Source organism: Chiloscyllium plagiosum, chromosome 25 (assembly GCF_004010195.1).
Source record: "Chiloscyllium plagiosum isolate BGI_BamShark_2017 chromosome 25, ASM401019v2, whole genome shotgun sequence".
Lineage (NCBI taxonomy): Eukaryota > Metazoa > Chordata > Chondrichthyes > Orectolobiformes > Hemiscylliidae > Chiloscyllium > Chiloscyllium plagiosum.
The window spans coordinates 6,250,393-6,263,245 of NC_057734.1; the positions used below are offsets into that span (position 1 = coordinate 6,250,393).

Consider the following 12,853-nt stretch of genomic DNA (forward strand, 5'->3'; position numbering starts at 1 on the left):
GCTACGGTCCTGGGTTCAATTCCACCTTTGGGTGACTGTCTACGTGGGTTCCCTCCTGGTGCTCTGGTTTGGGTGGATTAGCCATGCTAAATTGTCCATTGTGTCCATAGATGTGGAGGCTAGGTTGGCTAGCTATGAGATATGTGGGGTTTACAGGAATAAAGTAAGAGGGTAGATCTGGATGGGATACTCTTCAGAGGGTTGGTATGGACTTGATGGGCTGAATGGCTTGCTTCCACACTTTAGGGATTCTATGATCTAAGATTGGAAAACTGCTGTGTTTATGGAAAGGGAGAGACAGAAATCAATAAACTATGGCCTAATATCTGTTGTTAGGAAAATGCTAGTGTCCACTATTAAGAAAGTAAAGGCAGGTAATTTAAAAAAAAACCTTAACACAACCAGTGTCAGCATGGTTTTATGAATGGGAAATCATGTTTGACAAATTTGAGGCCATGATAAGCAGAGTTGATAAAAGGGTAGATGGATATTTGGATTTTCAAAAGGAGCCACAAAAAGGTATTAAACAAGACAAGATCTTATGGCATTGGGGCTAATGTATTAGCATGGATTAAGAATTGGTTAGCACACAGAAGACTGAATTGGAATTAACAGGTTCTTTTTAGTTGGAAAGACCTAACTAGTGAAGTACTACAAGGATCAATCATAGAGCTTCAATTATTTACTACCTCTATTAATAACTTGGAGGAGGGGTATTTGAATGTCTTATTTGCTGATGATATAAAAATAGATTGGAGGGAATATTATGATGAGGATGTAAGGAATTTTCAAGGCAATATAAGTAGGTTGAGAAGGCAGAAAAAATTTAAGGTTAGAAAATGTTAAATACTTTTTGGGAGACTCTCCAAACAAGTACAGTCCAGAGGGATTAGAGTGTTCTTGTGCATGAAACACAAAGATAGCTACTTTCTGCAACTGCATGCTAAGGAGGCAAACACAATTTCAGCCTTTATTGCTAGGGGGTTTGAAACCTTTTAAAAAAAGGGAAGTCTTGTTGCAACTGTACAGGGTGTTGGGGAAGCCACACCTGGAGTACTGTGTACATTTTTGGTGCTCCTATTAAAAAGAGATTCATGAGGCTGATTCCTGTGTTGAAAGGGTTGAATTATCAAGCATATTTAGACAGGGGGTTTTGTTTTCATTCATCAGAGTTTGGAAGAATGACTTGGTCTTATTGATATATATGAGAATCTGTGGCAGGGCCCCCTGTGGCGTGGAGGATGGTGCATGTCTGGAATTCCGTATCCTAGCGAATTGTGGAATCTTGATCACTGGAAATATTTAAAGAGGAGGTGGATAGATTTTTGAAATATCAGTTAACTGACAGCTAGACTGATCTGGTGTGAAAGAGAAGTTGAGGCCCTGGGGCAGATCAATCATGAGATTGTTGAATGGCAATGCAGGCTTGAGGGACCGAATAGCCTACTCCTGTCTCATTTCTTATGTTCTTAAGAAATCTGTGGTCTACATGGCTGAATAGCTCACTGTCTTGACAAATGTGCTGTCAGGTGCTCTATATTCTAGACTTTTATAGTGTGTAAAAGTTCACTTTATAGTATTAATCAGTAAAACCCTTCTGTCAAAATTAAAAACACATCAAAATCACAAGCAGTTATTTCACAAACAACTTTTCACTCCATGAATGCAGGCTTAAACAAACTTTCAAAGAAGAAAACAAACTCAAACTTGTTGTAACAAGATGAAGGGAAAATAAAGTCTAAGTACAAATACACAGTAATGTGAAAGAAAACAACTGCTGAATACAATGAAACAAAGCATGGCACAGCTTCTTTGCAAAAATCTGCAATTTAAAGCTACTAGAATGATAATCAAGTACCCATGGTCAACTGTCGTCAGCTGGTTCATTAACAACCTTCAGTGAAGGAAATCTACCATCCAACCATGCTACCTGGTCTGGTCTACACTATTCCAGACCACAGCAATGTGGTTGTTAACTGCTCACTGAATTCTTTTCAGTTTTAAATGTGTCCCCTTGGGGATGGGTAAAGCTGGCATAGCCAGTGACATTCACATTTTATGAATGAAAAAAAAATTAACCTCATGAGCTTGCCATGGTTTAGTTGGATGATAGGACCCATATAAGTTGCATGGATAGAATTGCAGTGAGAATTACAATGTATCACATCCTCTAATAAGTAAACCAGTGAGATATTTTCACATTAAACAGATTTTTGCTTGGGAATGAATAGGGAAACAAAGGCCCTATGTTGATTTTGAAGGTTTTTGTTTTACTTGATCCAATAATGTAACTACTGACCGTATAGTGCTCAGCTGAAGATCACAAAAAAAGCATTGCCACAGGCATACAGCTTCTCTGTAGGGATTGTCAAAACAATTTTGCATCAACTACTCAAGGGGTGGTGTTAACCAGTTCAATTGGTATGACCTCTGACACAACAAACAAACAACCATTTTGTCTCAAAATCAATGCTGTATTTGTCTCATTGATCTACAGGAATCAAGTCTGTTTAAAATACAGAAACCAAAGTACAGAGCAGAAAGAAAGAAATGGCAGCTGATGTATGAAGTAACTACAGAGTAAAAGCCCAGATATATAAACACAGATGCTGCTTTTTTTGTCCAGCAATTAAAACATGGCAAAATTTACATATGACCAAGAAATGAAGAATCAGGCAGAGTAGTTCAGTCAGAACCACACTGCAAGAAAGACCTGTTTAAGCACTTCATTGCTAACAGTATTTTATTAGAAATGTTACTATGAGATTTGATCCTAAAATACTACTTTGTTTTGTATACAGATTCCATAAAAACACTGCACAATTACACAAGGTCCACACTGAATGTCCTTGTCAGCCACTAAGAATTTCTCCCAATACATTGTCTGTGTTGTGGATTGAGAAATAAAATCTTTCTCTGAACTGGGTGCCTAATTGGTCCAACAGTTTTTGTCTCTCCCTCTTGTATTGTGTCTGCTTAATGGATTTACATGTCTCCACTGTTGCACACAGTAGTTTCCCCCCACCCCACAGTATGTTGCCATTAGTTTGGTAGCGCAGCCTTTGTGAAAGACCTGCCTGCGGTTCTTGCATAGTTGAATTGAATATGCTTCTCTGAAACTGAGCTTCAAGCACACTTCCACGTGACACTATAGGAATAACTGTGCTACAAATATCCAGTGAGCTGTTCTGGTTTCAGAAACCCTTTATAAAGGCTACCTAAGTAAAGAATTTAATTAGCATGTTCTGAGTATCAACAGAGTATTTACATTTGTACACGAACCACAAGGACCTGTTCTGCATATCTTGTAATTGTTAATAAGGCAAAACAAATTCAGATTTGTACATTTCTCAGAATACACAGACATTTTTGGGAAGCAAATAAAGTCATTTTTGGCCTCAATAAGAAACATCACAGTGGATTCATTGTAAATTGGTATCTTGATTAATGATACCAATTGCAAACCCTGGGTATTATTAAAATAGTCCGAGGCCTGTAATTGCTGAAAAACAGAACACAAAACTGAAAAGCAAACAAATTGAAGTGAAATAATAAAATTACAAATTCATACAAATTAGATTTCAAATATTGGAAAAATGTACAAACATGATTTCAGAATTCTTCTCTGCACAAAGAAATCTAGAGATTTATAATTGATAATATATTAATTCCAATTATAAGCAATCTTCTGATATCAAAGTTCAGACTTTATATCCCTCTCAACTGTGCTTCAATTCTATAAATTTACAGGGTTCTCTTCTTGTTGCAGTGCATTATTTGAATCAAAGGATCTCATATACAGGACAGCCGTCACTAGGTCCAAGAACTACCTTGCCTCAACTTCTTTGGGATTACGAGAAGGGGAGTAGTCCCGGGACTCTGAGTTAGTGAGTGGTGTAGTCCTCCGGGGAGAGACAGACCGTGCACTGCCTGCTGGTACAAGAGGAGGTGGAGCACTCAATGCTGCAGTTGGTGGGGTCCTGTTCAAAATACCATTGTGATTGGCAGTGGATGGACTTAGCCTTGGGTAGTGCATTCCACTTATATGAGGCATAAAGGACGGCACATGTGCCAAGTGACTATCCATAGCAGACGTGTGCAAGGCATGTAACCTAGCACGGTCAAATTCTTCCCTTAGATGCAAACGTTCTCTTTCATCTGTGTGTCGTAAGCGCTCCTGTTCACGTCTGACCTCCAGAACATGCTCATGATTGTAGTCATGAGGCTCCCTGTCTCTAAATGACCGATCATGCTCATAGAAACCAGCTGATGTTGGGAACCGGTGCATGGAATCTGTGCGTAAAGGGAATTCCATCCTGCGGTGCAAATCAAAGCTCCGGTATGCATCACGTAAAGGATCCCGGACAGGATCCCATGAAAATCCAGGGTGGGGCAGTCGTTCTCTTCCCGCCAGCGGGTTCATGCCTATGAAAGGTGTTACCATTCGTGCACGGTCCAGCACGTTCATGTTGTTCATCTGGTGGATGCTGCTCATTGTGATGGGCATGGGCCCCATAGAATGACCCAGTGAAAGTCCGTGTATGGATGTGTGGTGAGGTGGCTCATTGTTCCTTGGATGCTGAGATGAGTCCGAACCTATTACCATCACTTCATTATCCTCCTTTCGCTCTTCCTTTATCTTTACATCGTTCTTTATTTTCTGGAGGTCACAGGACGGCTCTGATTTCCTTTCACTGTCTTTGCTCACTGAATTGCTGAGCTTCATGCTTTCACTCAGCACACCTCTGTTGTATGGAGAATTGGGCCTCACAACTGGTTTTGTGTTTTCTTCAGGTAGTCGTCTCTCATGGCTCTGCCCATCCTTTACTGGTGACCGGTTCTCCTTGATTTTATGCTCAGTGCCGGGGAATTCTCTCAGTGGGTCTGTGTGCTCCCTCTCCAGCTCCTTTGACCGATCTCGCTCAGTGTTGCTGTGGTGCCTGTTTGGATCATTCATGCTTCGGCTGTTGCTGTGGATGAGGTTGTTGATTTGATGGTTGACTGGAGCAGATGCTGGTGATGATCGGTTGGAGTGCCTGTTTTTCTCCACTCCGTCCCTAGAAAAAAATGCCAATGTTTTAAACTGCACGGTACTGCAAACAAATATGTCTGGTAATCGGTTATTCAAATCTAGTTAATCTGAAAAGTTTGGAAAGTTTGTAGGCAAATTATTTTTAATATGAAATTCTGGAAATATCTCACAGGTCAATGGGACCTTTTAAAGTGAAACGCTGCATGTGGTCGATACATAGAACGCTAATGTTATCTCTTTTGCAATGCTGATGGACAGCTGCATATATCAAAATGAGGCTTTTTTCTTACAATTACGCAGAGCTGAAATGTCTTTTCATAGAATCGCAGAATTATAACTGAATGTTTGCTCGATTCAGTCAACAAAACATAATGGTATTCATTTTAAGTCAGAAATAAACTGTTTAGATATTTGATAAGGAATATTTTTTAAGCAATGACTTGTAATGTTTTTGCAGGAATTTGGAAGCAGATTCAACAATAATTTGAAAAAGTGATTTCAGAAAAGAAATATTTGCAGGGCTACAGGGCTAAATTGATAGCTTTTCCTGAGAATTAGCACAGGCGTGAAAGGCAGACCAGGCTCATTGTGCTGTAAAATTCGATGATTCTAATATAATGAACAGACAAATTAAGACTCCCAAAGATCACTGTATTTTACACTGTGGGATTCTAGAACTGATTTTACATTTGATTCTTTAATGATTTGTGTTGCCCATCCCCCTTGCAAAATAAACACAAATGAAGGGATGATTTATCGATGGGTGACATCATCTTCCACATTACAAATAAATGTCGGGATTAATGTTCCACAACTTAGTTTGGTGCATTGGTTTGCTGCAAAATACAGGCCCACTGACAGGATATCCTATTAGCATTGGCATTCAAACTACGATTGAATATTACAAACTGCTGGAAATTTCAGATCATGGCTGCTTCATTCTGCAGTGGGGTGTGAGGGAAGAAGGGCATCCTGTGTCTTTCTGTGAGTCCCATTGTAATCAAAATTGTCCACGTGAAGCGAGTCCATATGCACAGCACCTTTTCCAACAGCAACAGTGAAAACTGTTCAAAAATTGGATCAATTTGTTCTTGATAATTAAATCATGTTCTTATTCGCATGATGAATTGGAAAATGTTTGTGAGAACCTGATGTGCACAGAACCATTAGTCTATGGAGGAAGATGCTCAGATCAAGAAGAATCAACCCTATAACACATGAAGTGAAGTAGATAGAATGTGTTCACACAGGGAACGCTACTGATAGAGAACTCCCTGTGAACAAGATGGTATAGTTAGGCACGTACCTTTCTTTCTCTCTGTCACTTTTAAGTGAAGATTCTCTTTTCTCCAAATCTCGGTCTCTGTCGTGATTAGTTACCGAGGAGCTTCGTTCAGACTCCCCTGGCTTTGGCCACTGTGGTGGGGTTGGAAATGAAGGTGGAGTTCGATGGAGACGGTTCCACGGTTCATGAGCATTGTTGAGGCTTTGTATTCCTGGAGCTTCTTTGTGACCAAACATGCTGTTGGAAGCTAGGCAAGTAGAATATATGAGAAACAAACAAATTAAGTGGAATACTTAAAATCACATGATGGACAAGATTCTATGATGTACTGTTTTGCCAAGCCAAAAAAAAAACACTTGGAGCTGGATTTGGACATTGACAGTCAAGTTTTCACAGTTGAGTTGCTTATTTGAAGTAGACTTAGAACAGGGACACAGTAAAGACATTTAGTCTTGATAGTGCATACTCCATGCCACCATACAGCAATACTGGTGGAAGCTTGCACTTATGAAGCCTGAATGCCTATGTTACACCCAGATGGTTCGAGTCCCTTAATGAGTCAAGTGTAAAAACTCAGTCTGATGTCTGTACTATTGTTTGAGAAAGAATGCTCATGCCGCCGGGGCAGCTCCTACATGACCTGCATGACAGCAATAATTGCCAGATTTAGAAAGTGGGATACGCAATGCAACATTATCACATCATCAGCTGCATTCTTCTGATTTTTTTTAAAGGGACTTGGCAAAGATGTCAGCAGGACATGTGTGTGTGTGTTAATGGCCTATTAAGATAGCTAACTCCTGCATGAAGTAAACACATTGGCAAACTGCCACAGCTAGTCAAAACAAGTAATTGCACTCCTTCCTTTGTATAAAATTCATTCATGGGATAAGGGCAACACTGGCTAGGGCTTGCATCTATTGCCCATCCCTAATTGCACAGAGGGCAGTTAAAGGTCAACTACATTACTGTGGGTCTGGAGTCACATGCAGGTCAGACTAGGGAAGGCTGACAATTTCCTTCCCTAAAGAACTTTCGGGAATTGGATGGGTTTTTCTGACAATTGACAATGGATTTACAGTCATCATTAGACTCTTAAGTACAGATTTTTTAAATTGAATTCAATTCATTTGCCATGGCAGAATTCCAGTCCAGGTCCCCTGAACATTACTGGGGCAAAAACAGAAATTGCTGGAAAACCAAGTCTGGTAGCATCTGTGAACACAAAGCAGAGTTAACGTTTTGGGTCCAGTGACCCTTCTTTAGAACTGACTGTAGCTAGAAAAAGGTTGGTATATATAATAAAGATGGGATGGGAGAATGGGAAAAGACTAAAAGATAGGTGGAGATGGAGCCCTGAGAGAGAGAACAACAGTTGGGCAGATAAAGGAATGGGTAAAGGTCAGCCCTGGGAAAGTGGATAGCTGCTAATTGGGACCAGCAGCCCATGTTACAACAAGGCCTGCTATGTGGGGTTTGGAGTAAGAACATGGGAGAAGAAGAGTTCCACCCTTAAAATTATTGAACTTGATATTGAGTCCAGAAAACTGTAGGGTTCCCAAGTGAAAAATGAGGTGCTGCTCTTTCAGCTTCGTTGGGAGCAATTGTAAAAAGCCTGAGAAAGAGATGTTAGCCAGGAAACATGGTGGTGTGTTGAAGTGGCAGGCAACTAGAAGGTCAGGGCCATTTTTGTGGACAGAACATGGGTGTTCTGCAAACCTTCATCCAATCTGTGCTTTGTTTGGCCAAGTACAGAGGTCCCACATTGAGCAGCGAATACAGTGGATTAGATTGAATGAAATGCAGGTAAAACACTGCTTCACCTGGAAGGTATGTCTGGGGCCCTGGATAGTGAGGAGGGAGGAAGGGAGGAAGTAATTGGGCAGATGTAACACTTCCTGTGACTGCAAGGGAAGGTGCTTGGAATGGAGGAAGAGTGGACCAGCGTGTCCAAGAGAGAACAGCCCCTGCAGAAGGCTGACAAGGAGAGTTGAGAATATTTGTCTGGTGGCTGCATCCCATTGGAGGTGGCAGAAATGGTGGCTAATCCTTTGGATGCGAATGCTGGTCGATTAGTAGGTGAGGATAACAGGCCTCTATTGCTGTGTGGAAGACCGGGGTGAGAGCCAAAGTACAGGAGATGGATCGGACATGGCTGAGGGTCCTGTCAACAATGGTGGCGAGGAATCCTTGGTTGATGAAGGTGGTGGACATTGTGAAGGCCTCCTTGTCTAAGTTGGCATCATTGAAACAGGTCTGGAGGAACTGGGAGAATGTAATAAAGTCTTTGCAGCAAGCAGAGTGTGTGTGTATAGTCAATGGGAGTGTATGGGAGTTAGTGGGTTTGTAATGGATATTGGTGGCCACCCTATCCCCAGAAATGGAAACAGAGATGTCGAGGAAGGGAAGAGTCAGAGATGGACTGGTGAAAGTGAGAGCAGGGTGGCAATTGTAAGTGAAATAACTTTTCCCATTCTGGATGAGAGGGGAAAGCAGCACTGATGATGTCAATGACTTACTAGAGAACGAGTTGTGGATGGGGGCCACTATTGGACAGGTACAAGTAAAGGTTCAGGCATAACTGGGCCCAATGCAGGTACCCACAGTCACCCTTTTACCAGAATAAAGTGGGAGACACTAAAGGAGAAAATACCTGGGTCTCTAGATTAACAGTCCAGTGATAATACCAATCTAAATAAATACATTATCTGAAAAAAAGTGTTAGGACAACACAATGAATAATGATACTTTAGATTTACAATACAAATGTCCACTAACCAAGTGCTGGATTGCCTAATCCTCCAAAGGCACTCGTGCTGAGGTTTCCAAGGCCACCGTAGGTGTTTGTTCGACTGAATGGATCTGTAAAACGACATGGATTTAAAAAACAGTCAGCCATTGCTATAAAAGACTTAGAGGTCTGAGGACATGCATTTAATTTTGCAGACTGACTCTCAGTGAGATTTACTGTAAAATGGTGTTGACTATTCCTTTAGAAGGTTTGATGTATAAATAGTTCACTTTAATACCAGGCAGCATCTTGTTTCTAACTGCCTAATAAAACCTGTCTGAACGCGTGCAATCTTTTCCAAGCTAGTAAAACAGCAGGCTCATAGGTTAGTTAAACTAAAGTCCAATGACTTGAGAACAGGTGTTTTTGTTCTGCATCTGTGGGCTGCGCGGAGGCTCAGTGGTTAGCACTGGTGCCTGACAGCGCCAGGGATCCGAGTTTGATTCTAGCCTCGGGCAGCTGTCTGTGTGGAGTTTGCACATTTTCCCCGTGTGCGCACGAGTTTCCTCTGGGTGCTCTTGTTTCCTCCCACAGTCCAAAGATGTACAAGTTAGGTGCATTAGCCATGCTAAATTGCTCACAGTGTTCAGGGATATGTAAGCAATGTGCATTTGTCAGGGGAAATGTAGAGTAATAGGATAGAGGAATGGGTTTGGGTGAGAAACTCTTTAGAGGGTCGGTGCAGACTTGTTGGCCAATTGGCCTGTTTCCACATTGTATGGATTCTAATTCTATTCATTTATTTAAAACAACTGAAAATATCCAGACTTGACTGTTAAATTTATTTGCATATCCTAAAACTAGATTTTCCAACCACTGATAAAGAAAAAAATAGAACACCAAGTCCTTAGGATTTCACACTCAATTTGTCTGAGGTTTCTTATTCACACCAGTCTCAAAGAATGCTCCAGCGTGATATTTAAGAGATAATTTTACTCTAACTTGCCACACAGAAAATCTACTAGAAAGCATGTTTTACTATGATAAACTTTGATTTTAACTCATTTGACAAGAACTCACGAAAACTATACCGAAAATTGATGTAATTACAATTAACAACTACACTGCCTATGTTTCTTTTGTACATGCTGATTTAGGTAAAAGAGCTATTTTATCCTTGAAGCTAACATCCCTTGAAGATATTTATGATTATCACAGTAGAAAATGCTGTGTTGCGTGATTCTATGTACATGGGCGGCACAGTGGTTAGGACTGCTGCCTCACAGCACCAGAGACCTGGGTTCAATTCCTGCCTCAGGTGACTCTCTGTGTGGAGTTTGCACATTCTCTCCGTGTCTGTGTGGGTTTCCTCCCACAATCCCAAAATGTGCAGGTTAAGTGAATTGGCCATTCTAAATTGCCTGCAGTGTTAGGTGAAGGGGTAAATGTTGGGGAATGGGCCTGGGTGGGTTGTTCTTTGGCAGGTCAGTATGGACTTGTTGGGCCGAAGTAAGTAATCTAATCATAAGTTTCAGACAACACTCTCTGTTTAAAAGGTTAAGTGCTAAAAATGAGTGGCATGGAATTATTTTCCCTCAGGCAACAATTTGTTTCAGCTTGCTGTTATTTCTGTATTCGAAGAATCATGGAATTGTTATTGTGCAGTGCATGTTACCCACCTTGTCTGCACCAGCTGTTTGAATAAACACTGACTTAGCACTATGCTGTTGGCCTTTCCCCATAATGTTGTAGAGAGTTAAAAATCACAACACCAGGTTACAGTCAAACAGATTTATTTGGAAGCTTTAGCTGTGGAGCACTGCTCCTTCATCAGGTGGTTGTGGAGTATAAGTAAGACACAGAATTAATAGCAAAAGTTCTTATACTCCACAGCCACCTGATGAAGGAGCAGCGCTCCAACAGCTAGTGCTTCCAAATAAATCTGTTTGACTGTAACCTGATGTTGTGTGATGTTTAACTTTGCACACCCCAGTCCAACACCAGCATCTCCAAATCATAAATGTTGCAGAGTATTTCTATTTAAATAATCACATAAGTCCTTTTTGAATGCCTCAATTTAACCTTTCTCTACCACAATCCCAAGCAGTGCACTATAAATCTGAACTACTCGCTAGGTGGAAACATTTCTTCTCACATCACATTTACTTTTATGGCTCTTAACCACTGGTTACTGTTTCTTATCACTCAGCAACAATGCTACTGTTCCCTTTATTCCATAAGCTATTATGTTTCTCTTAAAATCTGGCATGTGCACTGATCAACAGCATTATATTCATCAACTCTTTGTACTACCTCTTCAAAGAACGCTTTTTAAGAAATGCATGGTGACTCTCCCTAAATAGCCCATATTTGCCCATATGACTATTAATTCTATTCCAAATTACTGTTTCTACAGAAGGTTTTCCATTACTTTAACTAGTCTATAATTGCTGGGCTTTTATTTAGTATCTTTTTAAAACAAGGCCATGATATTTGCAATTCTCCAGCTGTCTAGTACCACCCCCGTGTCCAGGGAATACTGAAAGATTATGGCCAGTGCCTATATAATTTCTGTTCTTGTTTCCTTCAATATTGTTGGATGCATTCCATTCTGTCCAGGTGCTTTGTTAATTCCAAGTATTAACAGCTTATCTGAGATCACTGCTTCATCAATTTTGAACCTTTTCCGTGACCTGAGTTTCCTCCTCTGTCAAATGACTTCGGTAGCATCTGGTTCCTTAGTAAAGATAAATACTAAACATGCATTTATTATCTCAGATGTGCTCCCTTCTTTTATCTATAAATCTCCATTTTAGTTCTTAATGAGCCCTATTCCTTCTTTTACTACCCAAGACCTCTTTTGGAGTATGGCGTCTAGTTCTGGTTGCCCTGTTGTAGGAAGGATATTATTATGCTGGAGAGGATTCAGAAAAGATTTACTGGGATGTTGCTGGAAATGGAGGGTTTAAGTTATAAGGAGAGACTGGGACATGTTTCACTGGAGCAGAAGAGTTTGAGGGGTGACCGTATAGAGGTTTATAAAATCTTGATTTGGAAATGCCAGTATTAGACAGGGGTGTACAAAGTTAAAAATCACACAACACAAGGTTATAGTCCAACAGATTTAATTGGAAGCACTAGCTTTCGGAGTGCTGCTCCTTCATCAGGTGATTGTGGAGAACACAATTGTAAGACACAGAATTTTACTGGCCTATAGAAGTCTGGCGTTCCATTTACATTAACCGCTAGTCTTTTTTCACTTCTCTTATTTGCTTTTTCACTGCTTTTGAGATTTTTGCACTCAACTTGGTTCTCATATGTATCTGCTATTTGACTCTTGTCAGTGCATGCTTTATCATAATTGTAACTTCTTTTCATCCAGGAGAGCTTTGGATTTATTTGCCCTCCTTTTCCTTTTGAGGAAATATATCTTGACTGTATCCAAACCATCTCTTTAAAAATAGTTCAATATTCAGCTACAGGCCTTCCTGCCAACCTTCTACTCCAGTATGTCTGGTTCAGCTCTGTCTTGCCCCATTCAAGTTGGTTTTTCCCCAATTAACTATTCTTATTCTGGATTGCCCATTCCTTTTTCCACCATTATTCTAAATCTTATGATACAATGATCACTTCACCCTACATGTTCCCCTACTTATAGTTGATCAATTTGTACCACCTTGCTCTTGAGAACCAGGTCTAACTGTGCTGTTCATGTTGGACTGTACATATACTGCTCTAGAAAACTTTCCTAAACACAATCTAAGAATGATTTATCTCATCTGTCCTTAATATAACCACTATCTGA

The 12,853-nt window shown here is 40.4% G+C and overlaps 1 protein-coding gene across 11 annotated transcripts in view; it reads right to left on the reverse strand.

The window, feature by feature from the left end:
• Positions 1–384: 384 nt before the first annotated feature.
• The window catches only part of fbrsl1 (fibrosin-like 1), a 1,010,193-nt gene continuing 997,724 nt past the window's right edge, over positions 385–12,853 (reverse strand). For all 11 annotated transcript variants that reach the window (XM_043715446.1, XM_043715449.1, XM_043715445.1 and 8 more), the window contains 3 exons: positions 9,096–9,179; positions 6,339–6,564; positions 385–5,057 (listed from right to left, as the gene is read on the reverse strand). In XM_043715446.1, the coding sequence (XP_043571381.1) occupies positions 3,827–5,057; positions 6,339–6,564; positions 9,096–9,179 (1,541 nt within the window). In that variant the 3' untranslated portion in view covers positions 385–3,826. The remainder of the gene's footprint in view (positions 5,058–6,338; positions 6,565–9,095; positions 9,180–12,853) is intronic.